Source organism: Microcaecilia unicolor, chromosome 4 (genome assembly GCF_901765095.1).
Source record: "Microcaecilia unicolor chromosome 4, aMicUni1.1, whole genome shotgun sequence".
Lineage (NCBI taxonomy): Eukaryota > Metazoa > Chordata > Amphibia > Gymnophiona > Siphonopidae > Microcaecilia > Microcaecilia unicolor.
In genome coordinates, this window is record NC_044034.1 from 354,190,788 (window position 1) to 354,211,924 (window position 21,137).

At 43.9% G+C, this 21,137-nt stretch overlaps 1 protein-coding gene across 1 annotated transcript in view; it reads right to left on the reverse strand.

The window, feature by feature from the left end:
• The window catches only part of CNKSR2 (connector enhancer of kinase suppressor of Ras 2), a 659,600-nt gene that overhangs the window by 538,749 nt on the left and 99,714 nt on the right, over nucleotides 1-21,137 (reverse strand). The window contains exon 2 of the mRNA XM_030202257.1: nucleotides 2,011-2,174. Coding sequence (XP_030058117.1) covers nucleotides 2,011-2,174 — 164 coding nt within the window. The remainder of the gene's footprint in view (nucleotides 1-2,010; nucleotides 2,175-21,137) is intronic.

Below are 21,137 nucleotides of genomic sequence, written 5' to 3' on the forward strand. Positions count from 1 at the left end.
CCCCCCCCCCCCCCCCCCCCCATCATCGACCACAGATTACTTTGTGCAATCCTAACAACTGTGCAGGAAGAGCTCTCCTCTCCCTGATTAGGGTTACCATACGTCCGGATTTACCTGGACATATCCTCGTTTTGAGGCCGGATTTGCGGAAGAACGAGCAGGTAGGCAGGCAGGCAGGCCTCAGGGTGTCCTATCCTCCCCTCTCCTCCTTTACCTTAATATATTGCCCTGGTGGTCTAGTGACCTCTTTGGGACAGGAAAGAGCCCCCTCTTTCCTGCCCGGTGGGTCTGCAGACTGTCTTGCTCCTGGCGCCGCTTCAAAATAGCTGCCGAGAGTTCAAGTGGCGGACTCTCAAGACTTCCACAGAAGTCTTGCAAGGTCACTTTGTCCGGGTGCACCTAATTAAAAGCCTCCTTATAGATCCTAAGTTATTCACATATTTACAACTCCTCCGGTCCGATACCCATCCTTTCGGGCAGAATAATCCAAGGCTGTGCTTGCAGTGTTTTTTTGTCACAAGCTGTCCTGCTAGGCTTTCCCCAGCTGCTGGACCTACTCAGGATCAGACCTCCCCTGTCTGTCCTCTCCTCCAGAGGTGCATTTCCACTAGCTCTCCTGTTCTTCTGCTGGGCTGGATTAACCCTTTCTACCCACCTGCAGCACTCCTCACAGTTAATGCTTTTATTGACAAAAACTTCCTCCTTATTCTGCCTATCGAGGACACCCCCTCTCCTCACAGGTCCTGGTGGGGGTGAAGGCAACCAAAGACCATGTCCTCACTGGTTCTCATTTACACTGGCTGCAAAGAGCATACCCTCAAGAAACTCCAGACAGCACAGAACACAGAAGGAAGACTTCTATTTGGCAAATCTCGGTTTGAAGCAGCGAAGCCCCTTCGTGAAAGGCTCCACTGGCTCCCAATTAAGGAACGTATTGAATTTAAACTATGTGCTCTTACACACAAGATTGTATACGGGGACGCTCCAGCTGATTGACCTTCCCCCCCAGAAATTCCGAGAAGTCGTTCCGCACCTACCTCACTCTTCACTTTCCCAACTGCAGAAATTTAAAGTACAAGCTTCTCTTGGCCTCCTCTTTTTGCTTTATGACCCCCCTTTACTGGAACGCATTACCATTAGCTAGAGAGATAGCTGATCATGGTCTGTTCAAGAAGTCCCTGAAGACCTACCTTTGTGATCGAGCCTACTCCTCTGCTGCTTGACCTCCTGCAGTCCCCCGCCCTTTTTTCCAACTGATTCCCACCCTCCCCCACCGCTACCTTACTCTCTGCTGTCCTAGAATTACAATGTTATTCTTTTCCTGTATGTTGTAAGCCACAAGGAGGAGCCTGCTTTAGTGGGATTGTGTGGGGTATAAGTGTTCACAATAAATAAATAATCCCATCACCTTCCATCTCCACCCCAACTATGACATCTACTGTCAGTTACTCTTTACTAATCATCCCTCTGGGCGGGGCTCTCCTCCCTTCCCCCAGTAACTCTGGAGAGTTCTACAACAATCTAGTAATCCCCAGAGGAAATTGCCAAATTCAATTTATCAGAGGATTACAGAAGATTAATGAAACTATTCTTTGTGGAATCCGACTGGAGAAAGCAAAGATGAGAAGAAAAGCCAACAGAAGAACTGGTTAGAGAATAGAGGGAGAAGTTGATGTGAACCTCAACGGAAGGCGCCTTTAACATGAAGGGAGGGTCATCCAGCCCAAAGGCTCTAGACATCAAAGCCTAAGATAGAGATTCCTGGTTATCCTAGCCAGGACAATCTATAAGGAGAAGCCTAAGAGCATCGACAGAGGAAGTACCCGTCTATCATTAAAAATGTAAACATAATCAAATTCAATATGTATAAATAAAAAAAGGTCTTCTGAAGGCATGAAAAGGCTGCAAAACAAAATCATATTTTGACATGCTACATAGCACAACTTTTTCAATTCACTATCATCTTTTCTCCCATCCCTCATGCAAAACTCCTCCACTGCCGATCTTTACCAGAGCACAGAGCAGGTCCACAGCTTCCAAGATAAGCTCCTGATGTCCGATGCGAGAAACTCCCAGCTCCTCCAGCTCCTGGTGGGTAATGCGTAGCAACTGATCCCCACCAATCTTCTCTCGCTCAAAGTTCTTAATGTACTGCTGCAAACAGTCGTCAAGACCTAGTGAAGCAGAGAGAGGGGACAATGAGAACGTTCAACAAACCTTGTATTTCAAAAGCACAAAATAATCATATAAAATACCAAAACATGTCATACTGACTTTATACATTGACCCCCAGGATTCTATATAGCGTGCCTAGAGATCCGCGCCGAAATCCAAGTGGATTCTATAACAATATGTGTAACTTAACAGTCTTAACAAGCTAACGAGCACTGATAACAGCACTTAACAAGCAATAATGAACAGTAATTGGCAATAATTAGAATTTACACGCACAACTCGCTAAGCATATTCTGTAATGAAGTGAGCCAAACTTTTAGCTCGTGCAGGAAAGAAGGCGTGTTTCGTAGGCGTTCTGAAATTTACTCACGTAGTTATAGAATATGGCCCAATGCACGCAAATCTACGTGCCAGGATTTCATTGGTTTAAATGGAGGCAAGTAGTTTTAGGCGTTGAGATATCAACTAAGAATATTCTATATACCGCGCCTAAATCTAGGCGCTGCTTATGGAATACCCTTGGCACGACTTTTTAGGCACCATATGTAGAATCTACCACCGAACCTCTGATTCTATAGAGTTTGGCACCCAACTTTACACTTAGGACTAGATTATATGGCGCTGAAAAATTTAAGCACTATTCTACAAAGGATCTGCGTCCTTTATAGACTAGCGCTAAGCGCATAAACAACGCCTAACTTTAGGCACCGGCAATTAAGCCTGCGGTATAAATGCTGGTACCTAAGTTAGGCGCCAATCGAGTCTATTCTGTAACAATGTGCGTAAATTCTGGGAACACCCCTGGAGTTCCCCAGTCCATGCCCCCTTGAAATTACTCATTATAGGAGTTCTGCGCACAGCGTTATAGAATACGATGTGAGCATAACTCCCAATTAATGCTGATACATGGTTGTTAGCAGCCAATTGGTGATAATTGGCCCATTAATCAATTAAGTTGCAAGCACAAATCGGCTACGTGCGCTGATTGGCATGCACAACTTTAATTGCCATACATAGAATCCGGGGGTTAGCACACAAAGGTGCACAAGCATTTTGTGAAAGAAGGTTAGTTACACATCTAACTTACGCCTGAGTTTTACAAAGGCATGCTATAGGCGTGTTAGCATTTTTAACACACGTTAAACGCTAATGCAAGTCATATGTTAATGTTCCTATAGGAATGTATTGGCGTTAGCGTTTAACGCGCCTTAACTTTAAAGGCACATTAAAAACGCTAATGCGCCTTAGTAAACATACCCCTTAACTGTTTAATTAGATGCTAATTGCCTTTAACAACCAATAATTGCCAATTATTGGTGGTAATTGACTATTTGGCAGTTGGGCGCATAACTGACCTCAGTCAATTTTCTATAAACATGTTAACAATTTATGTAGTATGTAACTGCAAGGGGGTGTGGACTTGGGAGGGGCATGGTTAGGTCAGGGTTGTGCCTAGTTATGTGCCCAGTCTATAGAATACAAGCTGTTACATGCCTAAGTGCCTACAGTTAAGCGTGTGCATTTATATGAGCTACTTGGCCGTCATGAGTTCTCATGCCTAAATTAGGCACGGAACTACGGCATGCTAGCATTCCATAAAGGCAGTTCTGTGTAGAACTGCCATTACAGAATTCGCACTTAGCTTGCATCATTCCACTGTCTAAATATTGGCGACCTTTTGAGAATTTACCACCAAGAGGGCAATTCTATAAGGAGCCATTAGATTTAGGCAGCAGGAACGCATGTAAATGGTGGTGCACACGAAAATACTGCCGGTTAGCGCGGCAAATGCTTTACTTGCCACATGGACACAAAAGAGAGGGTAAAACAGCACACAAAATAATACAGAAACAAAAAAGCAACACTGGGCCTTCAGGATTGAGATAATCAAAGTCTCTTGTTTATTAATTGACGGATAGACCCGACACGGGCCGTGTTTCAGCGCACTGGCACCTGCTAATCCTGATCAAAAATTGTAGGTGGTACTGTCACAGTGTAGTCTATTTGGCGGTTTTTTTTAGACTGACAGCGTTGTCCATGCTGATTACGCTCTCGGAGCAATTGAGACTCTATTTCATATCAAAGATGCCCCAACTGACCAGATGACCACCGGAGGGAATCAGGAATGACCTCCCATTACTCCCCCAGTGGTCAGCAACCCCCTCCCACCCCAAAAAAAAACATTTTTTTGCCAGCCTCTATGCCAGCCTCAAATGTCATACCCAGCTCCATCACAGCACTATGCAGGTCCCTGGAGCAGTTTTTAGTGGGTACTGCAGTGCACTTCAGGCATGTGGATCCAGGCCCATTCCCCTCTACCTGTTACACTTGTGGTGGTAAATGGGAGCCCTCAAACCCCCCCCCCCCCCCCAAACCCACTGTACCCACATGTAGGTGCCTCCCTTCACCCCTTAGGTTATGGTAGTGTTGTACAGTTGTGGCTAGTGGGTTTTTTTGGGGGGGGGATTTGGGGGGGCTCAGCGCACAAGGTAAGGGAGCTATACACCTGGGAGCAATTTTTGAAGTCCACTGCAGTGCCCCCTAGGGTGCCCGGTTGGTGTCCTGGTATGTGAGGGGGACCAGTGCACTACAAATGCTGGCTCCTCCCATGACCAAATACCTTGGATTTGGCTGGGTTTGAGATGACCGCCATTAGTTTCCATTACCGGCGAAAACCGATGGCGGCGATCTCTAATGCCGGCCATCTCTAACGCCGGCCCAAACGTTGAGATTCGGCCGGCCCCGACCGTATTATCGAAACGAAAGATGGCCGGCCACCTTGTTTTGATTATACGGTCGGGTATGCAGCTTTCCGGGGCCGGCCTTTGAGATGGCCACACATATAGATGGCCGGCCCCGTTCAATTATGCCCCTCCATGTGGCTTAGTAAAAGGGCCCCCTATTTACTAATCAGTCAGTACATTAATTTTTGTGTTGCTGCAGTCAGGGTTGTCATGTGTTTCCAGCTGCAGCAACACAAAGATGGCCACTTCAAACTGGGCCCGCAGTAGTCCAAAAAACTTGGTTTCATACATCACATTGCAAACAGACAACAGTTAATACTAGTCAATAAAGTAACAAGTGCCACAATGTAACATAATATACCTCAAAGCTCTCTCTTTTTCATAAAGACTATTATGTCCCAATAAATGAAATTACTTGGTACGGGAGATTTTTGACACAACTTGCAATATTCCAACTTCTGACAAGTGCTCTGCATTCAACGTTAGGAGCACCAGCTCCAGCTATGCAAACAGTGTAACATCTCATGACCATCAGCCCTGCCAAAGTTATTAAAAAAAAAAAAAGATTAAAAAAATATTCTCGCACCATCTGCGAAAGTCACTGAGTCACCTCCTCTCCCAACAAAAGCCTCCTACAGCACCAGTACAAAATGCAAAGAAATCATTACGCACGAGCAGAGTCACACAATGTGCCACAGAAAGTTCCAGCGTTAGCCGACAACAAAGACAAGTGGGAAGAAAAGAACATCTTAACCCATTAGTCTTAAAATGCATTCACTTCTTTCCTCTTAAAATAAACACCGGAGCGCTGCTGCACCATTGTTCAAAAGAATACAGGAAAATAAAAGGGGGAAAAAAAAGCAGCAGTAAAATCCCAGCAATTCCATAAATTCATCAAGAAGGTTTTTTTGTTTTACGTAGTTCACTGACTTTGCCCTTGTACTGTGTTGCAGCATATTAAATAGAAATAAAACAGGAGGGCTCACTCAACGTGTAATTAAACTCTGGAATTCGTTGTCAGAGAATATGGTAAGGGCGGTTAGCTTAGCGGGGTTTAAAAAAGGTCTGGGCGGCTTCCTAAAGGAAAAGTCCATAGATCATTATTAAATTGACTTGGGGAAAATCCACTGCTTATTCCTGGGATAAGCAGCATAAAATGTACTGAACTTTTTCGGGATCTTGCCAGGTATTTGTGACCTGGATTGGCCACTGTTGGAAATAAAATGCTGGGCTTGATGGACCTTTGGTCTGTCCCAGTGTGGCAATACTTATGTACTTATATGTACTTATGGCTAGTACAAAATAGTTTAAAAGAAAGAAAATTAAGTAGGTGTGCCACAGATATGTCTAAATTCTACAAAGGCCAGTGGTAAACAATCAAATATCAGAGATTTAATGGTTTTTAAGATGGTAAAAAACAGTGCACAAGGCTCAGAGCAAGACAAAAGTTTGAAAAAAAAAATTATTTCTTTTTGGAGTAAGTATAGAAAAAATTTACAGAAACAGAACAGAAAGTCACTATTGTTAAGATTACCCAGATAGGTAAAATGAGCAAATGCAGATATATGACTTAGCTCAAAACAGTCTTGATGGAGCTATTCTGGACCTGGTGCAACGGGGAGAGTAAACATAGTAAACATAGTAGATGATGGCAGAAAAAGACCTGCACGGTCCATCCAGTCTGCCCAAGAAGATAAATTCATATGTGCTACTTTTTTATTTGTACTACTGTCCTCTTCAGGGCACAGACCGTATAAGTCTGCCCAGCACTATCCCCGCCTCCCAACCACCAACCCCGCCTCCCAACCACCAGCTCTGGCACAGACCCTATAAGTCTGCCCAGCACTATCCCCGCCTCCCAACTACCAGTCCCGCCTGGAGCCGGTGGTGGGAGGCAGGGATAGTGCTGGGCAGACTTATACGGTCTGTGCCAGAGCCGGTGGTTGGGAGGCGGGGCTGGTGGTTGGGAGGCGGGGATAGTGCGGGGCAGACTTATACGGTCTGTGCCAGAGTCAGTGGTGGGAGGCGGAACTGGAGGTTGGGAGGCAGGGATAGTGCTGGGCAGACTTATACGGTCTGTGCCAGAGCCGGTGGTGGGAGGCGGGGATAGTGCTGGGCAGACTTATACGGTCTGTGCCAGAGCTGGTGGTTGGGAGGCGGGGATAGTGCTGGGCAGACTTATACGGTCTGTGCCAGAGCCGGTGGTTGGGAGGCGGGGCTGGTGGTTGGGAGGCGGGGATAGTGCTGGGCAGACTTATACGGTCTGTGCCCTAAAGAGCATAGGTACAAATCAAAGTAGGGTATACACAAAAGTAGCACACATGAGTTGTCTTGTTGGGCAGACTGGATGGACCGTGCAGGTCTTTTTCTGCCGTCATCTACTATGTTACTATGTTACTATGATATTGCGGAAGGACTGTCTATTAAGGTTTGTCTATTTGAGAATGATACCACACTCTGTAATAGGGTAGACACCCTGGAGGGAGTGGATAGCATGAGAAGGAATCTAGCAAAGCTTGAAGAATGGTCCAGAAATTGGCAACTAGGATTTAATGCTAAAAAATGCAGGATCATGCACTTAGGTTGCCAAAATCCAAAGGAATGGTAAAGTATAAGGGGTGAAATACTTCTATGTATGAAAGAAGAGTGGGACTTGGGGCTGATCATATCTGATGATCTTAAGGTGGCCAAACAGGTAGAAAAGGTGACAGTAAAAGCCAGAAGGATGCTCGGGTGCATAAGGAGAGGAATGGCCAGCTGGACAAAAGAGGTGATAGTGCCCTTGTATAAGTCTCCGGAGAGGCCCAATTCTGCGTGCAAGTCTGGAATCCGCACCTTCCAAAAAATATAAACAGGATGGAATGGGTCCAGAAGGCGGTTGCAAAACTGGTCAGTGGTCTCTGTCATAAAGTATATGGGAGCAGGAGAAGAATGGGAACAGAATTAGGCTCTTCAAAAAACAGACCAAGGACATCCACATTGGATATCCTCGGTCTGTTTTTTTGACGAGCCTGATTCTGTTCCCACTCTTCTCCTGCTCCTGAGACTTTCCATGGGACACTGTTGTTCTTTCCATTCCTGTGGTTGTGCTGCTATAAAGCATATGGGAACAGACTTATAGACCTCTATATGTATATTCTGGAAGAAAGGCGGGAGAGAGGGAATATGATAGAGACGATCAAATATCTCCTTGGTATTAATGTACAGTAGGTGAGCCTTTTTCAAATGAATACAAACTCTGGAATGAGAAGGCATAAGGTGTTGGTAGTGGAATAGCAACATTCCATGTAGAATCTCCAATAGGGAAAGGGAAATGGGACTTGATATACCACCTTTCTGAGGTTTTTGGCAACTACATTCAAAGCGGTTTACATATATTCAGGTACTTATTTTGTACCAGGGGCAATGGAGGGTTAAGTGACTTGCCCAGAGTCACAAGGAGCTGCAGTGGGAATCGAACTCAGTTCCCCAGGATCAAAGTCCACTGCACTAACCACTAGGCCAAGGTGTATTTTGTTTCCTGAAGAATTTTCAGTCTGTTTGATTCAAGGCCCTCTTCAACGTATTTGGATTTTGCTCACACCTTTTCTGTAGTAGCTCAATAATGCAATGTCTCCACCAATTCGATCCACCCTATCATTGGGATATAATTTGTAACCTGGTATGACAATGTCTCACTGGTTTTCTTCCTTCAACCAGGTCTCAGAGATGCCTCTTGTATCTACGTTTTCATTTAGTGCAATATATTCTAACTCTTCTATCTTATTTCTTAGGCTTCTGGCATTTGCATACAGATATTTTAAACAATGTTTTTTAATCATAATTACAACTTGCTCAGCAGTCGACAATGATAATTTGCAATCTTTAAAATCCATCTGCTTTTTATATAAAGAAACCTAGAAGCTCATTTTCAAAGCACATAGACTTACAATGTTACACAGGTTATGTAACTTTGAAATTCTATGTGCTTTGAAAATGAGCCCCCTGGTGTGTTATGGCCTTTATTACAACCTCACTGCTGGGATGCCCTTACCTTCCTTATTTTGGTGTTATCCTTCAAAGATACCTTGGCTCTAAACCATGCACTTTTGAGCGACCGTTGAACTTCCCCTCAGTTTCTCATTTAAAAAGTTCCTTTATCTTCTTTTTAAATATTGATGCCAGCAGCCTGGTTCCACCATGGTAAAGGAATAGGCTCCCTCTCTCCCAGGATGTTCCCTAGTTCCTTACAAATCTAAAACCCTCCTCATCCACGAATTAAGACTCCAACGCTCTGCTTGTCTCTTGGGTCCTGCACGTGGAATGGGGAGCACTTCTGAATATGTTACCCTGGAGTTTCTGGATTTCAGCTTTCTACCTAAGAGCCTAACTTTGGCTTCCAGAACCTCCCTCCCGCACTTTCCTATGTCATTGATTGGTATCCACATATACCAAGACAGCACTGTCTAAAATCTTATCTAGGGGAGATGTGAGGTCTGTCACCTTCGACTAGGCAGACAAGTGACCAAGTGATCCTCAAGTCCACCAGCCATCCAGCTATCTACATGCCTAATGATCGAATCTCCAACTACAAGGGCTGTGTTAACCCTTCCTTCAAAGGTAGAAGCTCCTGGAGACGCATTCTCAAAGTGAAAGGATATTGCATCCCCTGAAGGGCAGATTCTGGCTACAGGATCACTTTCATCAAGCACTGCCATTTCCTCCCCTCCCGCCCACCCTACCCCTCTACCCACCCACCCCTAGAGTGACATGTCTTATATAACCTCCCTATCAACCCACTCATTACTTTTACCTCACCCATTTCTATTCTTCTATCACCTTCTCCCACTACTCCAACCAGAGTTACACCTAATCACACTGACCACCCTTCAACATCTTCAGTCCTTCTGTGACTGTTCTCTTGTGCTTGACTGCTTAAATATTTTAAATTTAAATGCTTTACTTTTTGTCTATTAGATTGTAAGCTCTTTGAGCAGGGACTGTCTTTCTTCTGTGTTTGTACAGCGCTGCGTACACTTTGTAGCGCTCTAGAAATGTTAAATAGTAGTAGTAGTAGGATCACTTCCTGTCTCTCCATAGTGATGCTCTCACTTCAGGAGACCTTTCTGCTCTGTGGCAGCACAGATATTACCAGATTACTTCTCTACTATGTCCTTGCAGTCCTCCCCTATAAACCTCTCTGCCTCAGCTTCTCCAACTCTGCTGCTCTAGCCTCCAGAGATCAGACCTATTCCCTGAGTGCTAGGAGCTCTTTGCACCAAGTACACACATATGACCTCTCACCAAAAGGGAAATAATCAAACAGGTGACACACTCAGTGCAAAAGACTGGATAGCCCCCATCTCACTGCTGAACTGCTAGACTGCTGCCAGCATCTTATTTTTGGTGATTTCTTAATTTGCCAATGGAATAAGAGTATGTAATCTAATTATATTTTTTACTGTTATTAGTGGGTTCCCCTCTATGGATCTAAGTAGACTGTATTTCTAAGAGCTAATTACTGGCTAATAGAGATGATCTAATTAACTTTCTAACCTCCTAAATAGTTCAAGGGCCTATAAATCAGAGATCAGGCCTGCGGTGGGTGGGAGGGAAATAAACTCTAAACTGAGGCTTCTTGTGACTATTAGCTGTGCTCTATACTGATACTACGGTAAACTCTAAAATAATCCTTTTAAACTGTAACGGAGATTTTAAACGCTAGAATAAAACTATTCCCTAAGCTGCCTAAGCTAAGTAAGCAGAGTACCGTTGTTTGGAAGTGACCCTTAAGTGTCTTATTGATGGACCACCCTGGGCAGTGGATTTTGTGGAGTGCCTAAGAGGATGAGCACTGGTCCTGCAAAGGGGGAGAATAGTTCCCACAGAAGTACGGCCTTTAGGGTTTGTTGTTGCCACACCCAGCATGGTCGCAAGGTTGGTTTGATCTTATTCTACACGGTTATCCTGATGTGAAGTCTCCAGACACCCAAGTCGTTCTACATATTCAAGGGACAACAATAAAATCTATTTAAGCCAGTTTTAAATCTGTCCCGTCTTATCTCACACAATACAATTAACAGCTTCAGTACAATATGTTCTGGAATAAAGGTCAATTAAACAAAAAAAAAAGTAAAAATAAAGTGAGAAATAAGCTAACAATGCAGTTTTTAAATTAGTTTTGGGGAGTTTCACTTCCTTTAGCAGGTCAAAACAAAATGTTATGCACGGCGCTATAAGAATGCTCCACAGATTGCAAAATAAATTAAAAATTAAATTGACATATAAGGGAATGCACAGGTAAGCATTTTAGTTTCATTCCATTCCATTTACATAGTAACATAGTAGATGGCGGCAGATAAAGACCTGATTAGTCCATCCAGTCCGGCCAATAAAATAAACTCATTGCATACGGTATGAAGTGATGCATCATATGTATAAAACCTGATCTTGATTTATCTTTGACATTTTTCGAGCATAGACCGTTGAAGTCTACCCGGCACTGGCCTTGTTCTAAAATTTCTGAAGTTGTCGTCAAAGCCCCTGAAAAGCTCCACTCCAGCCCATTCAAGTCTATTTATTCGCCCTTTCCTCTCTGAGCACACCACGCGAACTCTCGTCCACGCTCTCATTACCTCTCGCCTTGACTACTGCAACTTACTCCTCACCGGCCTCCCACTCAGCCATCTATCCCCCCTTCAATCCGTTCAGAACGCTGCCGCACGTCTTATATTCCGCCAGAACCGATATACTCATATCACCCCTCTCCTCAAGTCACTTCACTGGCTTCCGATCAGATACCGCATACAATTCAAGCTTCTACTCCTTACCTACAAATGCATCCGGTCTGCGGCTCCTCACTACCTCGCTACCCTCATCTCCCCCTATGTTCCCGCCCGTAACCTCCGCTCACAGGACAAATCCCTCCTCTCAGTACCCTTCTCCACCACTGCCAACTCCAGGCTCCGCTCATTCTGCCTTGCCTCACCCTATGCCTGGAACAATCTTCCTCAACCCCTACGCCAAGCCCCCTCCCTACCCATCTTCAAATCTCTGCTTAAAACTCACCTCTTCAATGCTGCCTTCGGCACCTAACCTTTCGAGAAATATAGTATGCCCTATCAGATCGACTCTACACTTGTCTTTTAGATTGTACACTTGTCTTTTAGATTGTAAACTCCTTGAGCAGGGACTGTCCTTCCATGTTAAATTGTACAGCACTGCATAACCCTAGTAGCGCTTTAGAAATGTTAAGTAGTAGTATTTAGTCTTGATCAGGGCACAGACCATAGAAGTCTGCCTAGCACTGGCTTTCCTACCTAGTCTTCTCTAAGCTTCTTTAGATCCAATCCTTCTAAACAGGATTCCTTTGTGTTTGTCCCACGCATTTTGGAATTCCGTTACCATTTGAATCTGTACCACCTCCCGCGGGAGGGCATTCCGTGTATCTACCACCCTCTCCATGAAAAAAATACTTCCTGACATTATTCCTGAATTGGCCCCCTCTTCATCTTGAATTCATGTCCTCTATTTCTACTGCCTTCCTATCTCTGGAAAAGGTTTGTTTGTGGATTAATACCTTTCAAATATTTGAAATATTTACACACGTCTTTTAACAAAATAAAAACTTTTAATATGCACAAATTGATTGTATACACATTTATTCATAGGTTAATGTGGATTAAATCAATTTTATGCACAGTAAAGGCCCAATATTCAGCCCATGGTGGTAATCAGCTTATAAGTTACTCACTGCTGCAGGCTGATTTAACCCTGGATATGTAATGCAAGGGTATGTCTGCCCAGTATTTTAACATCCAGGTTAGTGAAGCTACCTGGAAGTTAACCAGGCTCTGGCCAATATTCAGACTACTGCCCAGTTAACTTGGCAAACAAAGTTAGAACTTACATAGCCAGTGAATATCCTGCTAAGCAGCTAAGTTGTGGTCATAGCCGCCGAGAGGCCACGCATGCTCAGTTTTGAGACTGAGCATGTGCGACCTGAGGAAAGCGGCCGCAGGGGCAGGCAATGCTGGGCAGAGGAAGGAGCCGCGCTGCCTGCAGCTGGTGGGGCCAGCCAAGGTACTTCGGATGGGCGGGAGGGAGGGAGGGGGACGGTGGTGGCAATGATGATTTGGGGGAGTGGCGGCAATGATGATTCTGCTCTGGGCCTGGCGGCGGCAGCCCTACCCCAGACCCAGCTCAGTCTCGCGGCCGCCCTGGTTGTGCCAAACCTCCACCACTGGATCTCCCCTAACTTAACTGGTTAGAGCTGATATTCAGCGGTAATACCTGGTTAAGTGCCGCTGAAGATCGGTTAAACTCCTTTAAATATCATTTGTTAATTTGATGTACCGCCTTTTTCGAGCACGAATCAAGGCGGTTTACTTGCATTGCCCCCAATGGCCTCACAGTCTAAGAAGTGTATTTTACCTGGGGCAATGGAGGGTTAAGTGACTTGTCCGTGGTCACATGGAGCTGCAGAGAGAATTTAACCCAGTTCCCCAGGATCTCGACCCACTGCTGACATAACAGCAGCGGAAATCAGACCCAGTTCCACAACCCCGTGCACTAACCATTAGGCCACTCCTCCTCCTAATACTGACCCCTCTATTTCTTAAGGCCCCCTAACGAACCGAACACACATCCCTATTAACACAACAGTCACATTTATTTTATTACAAAATGTGCAAAGTCATCTGATACGCAAAGTTGTTCTGCTCACATCACCAACACGATAGGAGAAATGAAATCCCTGTGTGTAACGTTCCTCCTGAGGTCAACCAAACCCAAGGGTACGAAGAGAAAAATGTTTGCTCAGACTTCAATCAATTCATGACGTCACTGAAATACACTCAAAGCTAATTAAGCAGACCTACTCCATAGGAATCAGGGAGGATTAAAAAAAAAAAATTAAAAACAAGATTTATTACTTGTATCTTTTGTTGTTGTCGTTATTTTTTTTTTTTTACATTAACATCATGGCTTTTATCCTGCTACCATCTTTCAATTCTAAGCAGTTTACCACCATCAAGCCACCAGAATAATCATCTGGGAATTACATTAGTTACCTGGTAGTTCTCTTATGCCCCTTTCATCTCTGACAGCCAGAATCCTAGCTCCATAAGCTTTCATTTGTGCTACTCAGGGATTCTCCTCCCCCCCCCCCCCCTTTTTATATTATTGTTTAACATTTATTACATTTGATATACTGTCTATTTTGCCAGGCAAGTCAAAGTGGTTTAAAAAAAATTAAATAAAATGAGTTAAAAGCAGAATGGCGTAAAATAAAAGGAAAGACACATTCATTCAAGAATCATCATATATAAGAGACAGGATTTAACCAAGATCACAGCGCTCCATAAGATCTGAGAAGTCCATCACAGGAGAATAATTGTTTACCTGTTAAATGCTAGTTCGAAAAAATAGGTTTTCAACAATGCATGAAACTTAGTGTAGGATTTCTCAAGTCACATAAAATTTAAGTACATAAGTGTTGCCATACTGGGACAGCCTGAAGGTCCATCAAGCCCAGTATCCTGTTTCCAACAGTGGCCAATCCAGGTCACAAGTACCTGGCAAGATCCCAAAACAGTATAATCCATTTTATGCTGCTTATCCCAGAAATAAGCAGTGGATTTTCCCAAGTCCATTTCAATAATGGCTTATGGACTTTTCTTTTAGGAAGCTGTCCAAACCTTTTTTAAACCGCTCTAAGCGATCTGCTTTTACCACATTCTCTGGCAACAAATTCCAGAGTTTAATTACACGTTAAGTGAATAAATATTTTCTTCAGTTCATTTTAAATGTACTACTTTGTAGCTTCATCGCATGCCCCCTAGTCCTAGTATTTTTGGAAAGAGTCAACAAGCGATTCATATCTACCCATTCCACTCTACTCAGTATTTTATATACCTCTATCATATCTCCCCTCAGCCGTCTTTTCTCCAAGCTGAAGAGTCCATTTCTGACTCCATTTCATAGTGGTGAGGCCAGAAATATAAAGCACTAGCTCTTGACTTCCATTTGGTCTTTGACAGATGTGATATTGCCAATCTACTGTCGTTCAAAGAGAGAAGTAGGCATGAGGGTGCATCTAGGATTACAATGCACTTGGTTGGGCCCATGTAGCCTGGTTTCCTTCGGGATCTTATGATGACGGGCCCTACCTACAACTTTCTAAGCATCACAACTGCCTTCTCCTTGGAGGCTGCGAATGCCACCTTCACACTAGCCACGGCCCAGGCTGATATGAGGAGGGGATGACCCAGCCTAGGAACAGAACCAGGGACTTTCTGCTTGGCAGTGCATATCACTTACTATCTGAGACACCAAGCAGGCTGTATCATAATTAGAAAAAAGTTAAATAGCCATCTTGATGGCTCAGTGATACTACTATGCACTAACCTGCATGCAGAAGGTTCCCTGTTTGATATCCATGAGGGTTTCTATTCCCTGGGTTGGCTGGGTTGGTGGAAGCAGCCCGCAAGGGGAAGGACTCGTGGTCATTGCCCAAGGGTAACATCTAGTAGCTGTCGTTCAAAGAGAGAAGTAGGCATGAGGGTGCATCTAGGATTACAATGCACTTGGTTGGGCCCATGTAGCCTGGTTTCCTTCGGGATCTTATGATGACGGGCCCTACCTACAACTTTCTAAGCATCACAACTGCCTTCTCCTTGGAGGCTGCGAATGCCACCTTCACACTAGCCACGGCCCAGGCTGATATGAGGAGGGGATGACCCAGCCTAGGAACAGAACCAGGGACTTTCTGCTTGGCAGTGCATATCACTTACTATCTGAGACACCAAGCAGGCTGTATCATAATTAGAAAAAGTTAAATAGCCATCTTGATGGCTCAGTGATACTACTATGCACTAACCTGCATGCAGAAGGTTCCCTGTTTGATATCCATGAGGGTTTCTATTCCCTGGGTTGGCTGGGTTGGTGGAAGCAGCCCGCAAGGGGAAGGACTCGTGGTCATTGCCCAAGGGTAACATCTAGTAGCTGGATTCAACATCCATGATTGTAGGGTTCCAGAAGGAGCACTGCTACACAGCCCCCAGCCAAGTACTATCATTGCAATGATCAAATTAGGTACATTGAGGGGTGAGGTTAGGGGGAAAGGAGAAAACTGAACATAACATTCTTTGCATCACACGTTTTGCCTCTCACATGTTGAACCACTCCTTTAACACACAATGCAATGCCCATTCTGTGCTACCTCTGACATCTCATTCTCCAATCTATGTGGTGTACCTATAGTATGATTAGGAAAAACAAACAACACAAGGGACAATTGTAACTGGAAGGCACAGCAGGTAGCAGAAAGTGGTAATCAACGGGCGTTTGTCAGCTTTAATCAGTTCGGGCAAGGTACCCATTTTTGAGTAACATAGAGATATGTCATTGTTTCAAAATGATATGCAAATAATGTTTGTTCTTCCTGTGAAGCCCCATTTTATACAGGGTATCTAGGTCAATACTGGAATATCCAAGTCAGGACATTCACAGTTTCCTGTCTATTTTACAAAAGGTCCTCTGAATGCAGAGCATCTTGCAAAATATGTACAAGGATGTTGAGGACAAGTGTATTTGCCTATCCCCAAATTCTATAAAAGTTGCTAAAAATTGCACACGCAATCTAATTGAATAATGAGCTAATAATCAGTGCCAACAATTGGATAATTAACAAGCAATTATTGGCGCTAATTAGATTTAATTGGAAAATGTGTGTAAGTTTAGGCAAGGGATCCGCACCTAAATTGTACACGTGAGTTCAAAAAGGGGGCGTGGAAATGGGAGGGTCATGGGTAGAAGAGGGCGTTCCTAAAATGGTCAAAGCCAAGGAGTAGGGGTGAACCAAGAAATCATGACAGCCTAAGGGTTGACTGAAGTGACTTTATTAGCACCAAATATGTACGTGACCCGACACGGGACCGTGCTTCGACGGATCTACTGTCTGCCTCAGGGGTCAGATACTTCTGAAAAGTATCACAATGAATGGCTGCATAAATAAAGCAGAAATGGTAATAATATCATTGTAATGCAGTGCAGACACAACGGATGCTGTGAAAAGCCCGCCAACAGTAAAACAGCATCCATTGTGTCTACACAGTCCTGTGTCGGGTCACATACATATTTGGTGCTAATAACGTTACTTCAATCACCCTCTGGCTGTCGAAATTTCTTGGTTCACCCTGTAGTGGAAGATTTTAAAGATTGTTTTTCAAATCTGCCTTGACCGACAAAGTGCACTCGGGGTCTGTATTTTTGATTAGAAGTAATTCTGTTTATGTGAAAGATAAGACACAGCTCTAATTAATTTGGTTTGTGAAGGGAGAGGTGGAGCCTGTTTCAAGTTCAGACTGGCTACCTGGACTAAGAAACATGTGACCACATTCCCACAGTATGGCTTGTTTACCTAAACAGAGAAATTCTCAAGCATTCTGTAATTTTCCTTAGCTCTGAACATGAGATCTAAGCCTAATAAAAAGGGAAATTTTTGCCAGTGAAATGGGGAGCTCGTCTGTGAGTAACGTACATACTGCACAGAGAACCATATTTCCTGGTCAAAGAAACTCCTGGCTTTCGCTGTGAACAGGGTCCCCTCCAGCTGATGATAAAAGCCTGGATGATGTAAGGACCAGTGATGTATGTATAGATATGATGTATGTATAAGTGTATTATTGCTTCATTTTCTGGTCTAGAAACTCCTAGCATTGCTTGGATGTAGGGACCAGTGAAGTAATGATTGCTTCTTTTTCACTATAAATAGGTATTGTTTCTTTTCAGTTATATAGCTTAATCATTGTGTACCTTAGACAATAATGAACCTCTAATAAAAGTCTCATTTACCTAATACGAATCCAAAAGAATCCACAGTAATTACTGAGTAGTCTGTGTTAGTCCTATGTCAATGAGGCAGGCTGTAAAACCAGGGCAGAACACACCCCTACTCCTTGGCTTTGACTGTTGGTATACACATGGGGGCTTCTTTACCCTGACCTGCTGGTTGTGGCTCTGACGGCATTCCTAAAATGAACATGTGTAGCTATAGAATATGGGGGAAATGTACCTAAGATGTACCTAATTTCTGTTAAATGATCCTGGTGTCTAATCTCCCCCCTTCTATTCTCCCCATTATGTTTTATTATTGAATTTTTTATATATTTGCGATTCTTTCCTTATTGATATGTGTGGGTTTATGTATTTTGTTTCACATTTTGTAATTACTTCTTTTTAGCTTGTTAGCCACATTGAGCTCAAAATTGTACTGGAAAATGTGGGGTATAAATGTCATAAATAAATAAATTGGGCTCACATTTGTTGCAAATGGCTGTGCCTAAAGTTAGCTGCGATTCCCTGGCGTAAATGCTATTCTACAAACTGCAGCTAACTTTAAGCATGGCTTACAGAATGGCTCTTTTTCAGCACTCATTTTTTTGGTGCCATAAAATATAGAATTCACCCCATAGAGGGAATTCAGCTATTTTACAAGAAAACACCTTCAAAACAAGAAAGATACCACCCAATAGCTTGCATGTGTGTGTAAGTATCCACGCTTAAATATCTATGGGGTCCTTTAACTAAGCTGTGTAAGGCTCTATGCATGCCCAACGTGCACCAAAATGGAGTTACCGCCCGGCTACCGCGTGGCTCTTGCGGTAATTTCATTTTTGGCGCGTGTATGATACGCGCAGCTGAAAAATAATTTTTATTTTCGGACGCATGTATCGGACACGCGCCAAGTGGCATCTGGCGCGCGTAGGTCATTACCGCCCAGTTACCACGTGAGACTTTACCACTTTGGGTGACGGTAAGGTCGCAGGCCCAAAATGGACACGCAGCAATTTTGATGTTGCTGCATGTCCATTTTCGGTAAAAAGTTTTAAAAGGCATTTTTTTCGGTGAGCGCCCAAAACCCGCAAGTGCTGACAGCTGCCATTTGGAAAAGCGCTGGCTGCTTGAGGAGGAGGAAATCTTCAGCCGACAGGGTTTGAGGATCCCCGCCAGCTCAGGTATTTAATATTTGGGGTCTGCGGGTGGAGGAGAGGTAGAGAGAGGAGCAAAGCGGAGGGGGGCTGGAGGGGATGAATTCCGTGCCAACCCATTTTGGGCTCAGGCCCATTCAAAATCGACCATCTGTCTACGCCCCTGCTTCCCACCAATTTTCGGAGGAACCCCTGCTAGTGGGCTCTTGTCCCAGAACAGCCTACACATTCATTACTTTGACTGGCACTAGAGAGAGAACCCAGAATGTTCCTGCTGTGATGTGCTGCTACAGTTTCACAAAGCTCTATATTTTACACTTGATAATTAACATGCCAAGCTCCTAAAGTTCAATTTATATATTTTTTATGTCATGTAGAAAACCAGAAGGACAATTAAAATTACCCCATCAATCAGTACTGCAAAGCCCTGGCTAAAAGAAGTTTTCAAGTTTCAAGTTTATTTAATACTAGTAAAAAAAGGCCCGTTTCTGGAACGAATGAAACGGGCGCTAGCAAGGTTTTCCTGGGAGTGTGTATGTTTGAGAGAGAGAGAGAGCCAGAGTGAATGTGCGGGTGTGTGACAGAGTGAGACTGTCTGTGTGACAGTGTGTGTGTGTGAGAATGAAAGTGTGTGACAGGGCCCCCCCTCCCCTGTTCCTAATGCCCCTCACCCCGTTCCCTCCCCTCCTTTTCCTCCTCCTTCCCACACTTTGGGTTCCTTAAGGCTTTCAAAAGTCTATGTACCCCCGTGGCCCTAACGTCCAGTATCCGGATACCCCACCGCTTTCCTCCTCACCCCTCCCCCAAGATGTAATACTTTCATGTCCTTAATTTAAAAAAAAAGTGTCCTATCTACCCTGTGTACAAATGCCCGGCATTCAGATTGTGTTCCTCTCGTAAATTTTCATTTCTTTCATTCATTCAGAATTTGCCCCCCCCCCCCCCCCGAACACTTTTGGTTCCTTCAGTCTTTTAAAACTCTCCTATGTACCCTGTGTGCTAATGGGCAGCATTGAGATTGTTTTCCTGTCCCAAATTTGCATGTCTTTCAGTCATTCACAACTCCCCCCCCCCCCCTTCTCCAGTTTAACACTTTCCTTTCCGTCAGTCTTTTAAAACTCTCCTATCTACCCTGTGTCCTAATGGCCAGCATTCAGATTGTTTCCTTTCCCAAATGTTCATGTCTTTCAGTCATTCAGAACTCCCCCCCTCCCCCTATTTAACACTTTCGGTTCCTTCAGTCTTTTAAAACTCTCCTATCAACCCTGTGTCCTAATGGCCAGCACTCAGATTGTTTTGCTTTGCCAAAATCGTCTGTCACTGATGTCACTGAGGTCAGTGCGTGCCTGCCTAGCAGACCACTTCCGGCAGGCACGGTCCCAGGCACATCCTGTTGGAGGTGAGAATTATTATATAGGATTTGCTATCCCGCCCATCAAACGTATGTCTAGGCAGCTTACAGAATAAATAGTTACATTAAAAGGAGAGATAAAAGAAAATAGTACAATATAACTAAGAAATAACATTACATGACTAGAAGGGGGATAGGGTGGAACTACAACATAGTCAGAATAGGAGGAAGGGGGAGGAGAGTGCTTTAAAAACACTGTGCAGTCAATCATTTCCAATATAGAAGGTTAGGAGCATGCATCTGACAAAAAGAAAAATCTTAAGTTCTGATTTGAATGACTGAAGTGAAGTTTGATGACAACTTCGTTTGATGTATGTTCGTGCATAATTTCCCCAAAAGACGGTACCACTAGCAAATTTTGAGTAGATGATCAAAGGGACCTCTGAGTAGAATAAAGAACAGACCATCAAGGAACTCCAGACAGCCCAGAACACTGCAGCCAGACTCATATTTGGAAAAACAAAATATGAAAGTGCAAAACCCTTAAGAGAGAAACTACACTGGCTCCCACTGAAAGAACATACTACGTTCAAGATATGCACGATTATTCATAAAATCATTCATGGAGACACCCCGACCTACATGCTAGACCTCGTGGACCTTCCACCCAGAAATGCTAAACGATCCTCCCGCACCTTTCCCAACCTACACTTCCCCAGCTGTAAAGGGGTCAAATATAAACTAACACATACGTCCAGCTTCTCTTACATAGGCACGAAGATGTGGAATGCACTACCAACTCACTTGAAAACGACCAAGGAACTAAACACCTTCCGCAAAACTTTGAAAACCTATCTCTTTAATAAAGCTTACCACGAAAACCCATAACGAGTAGAC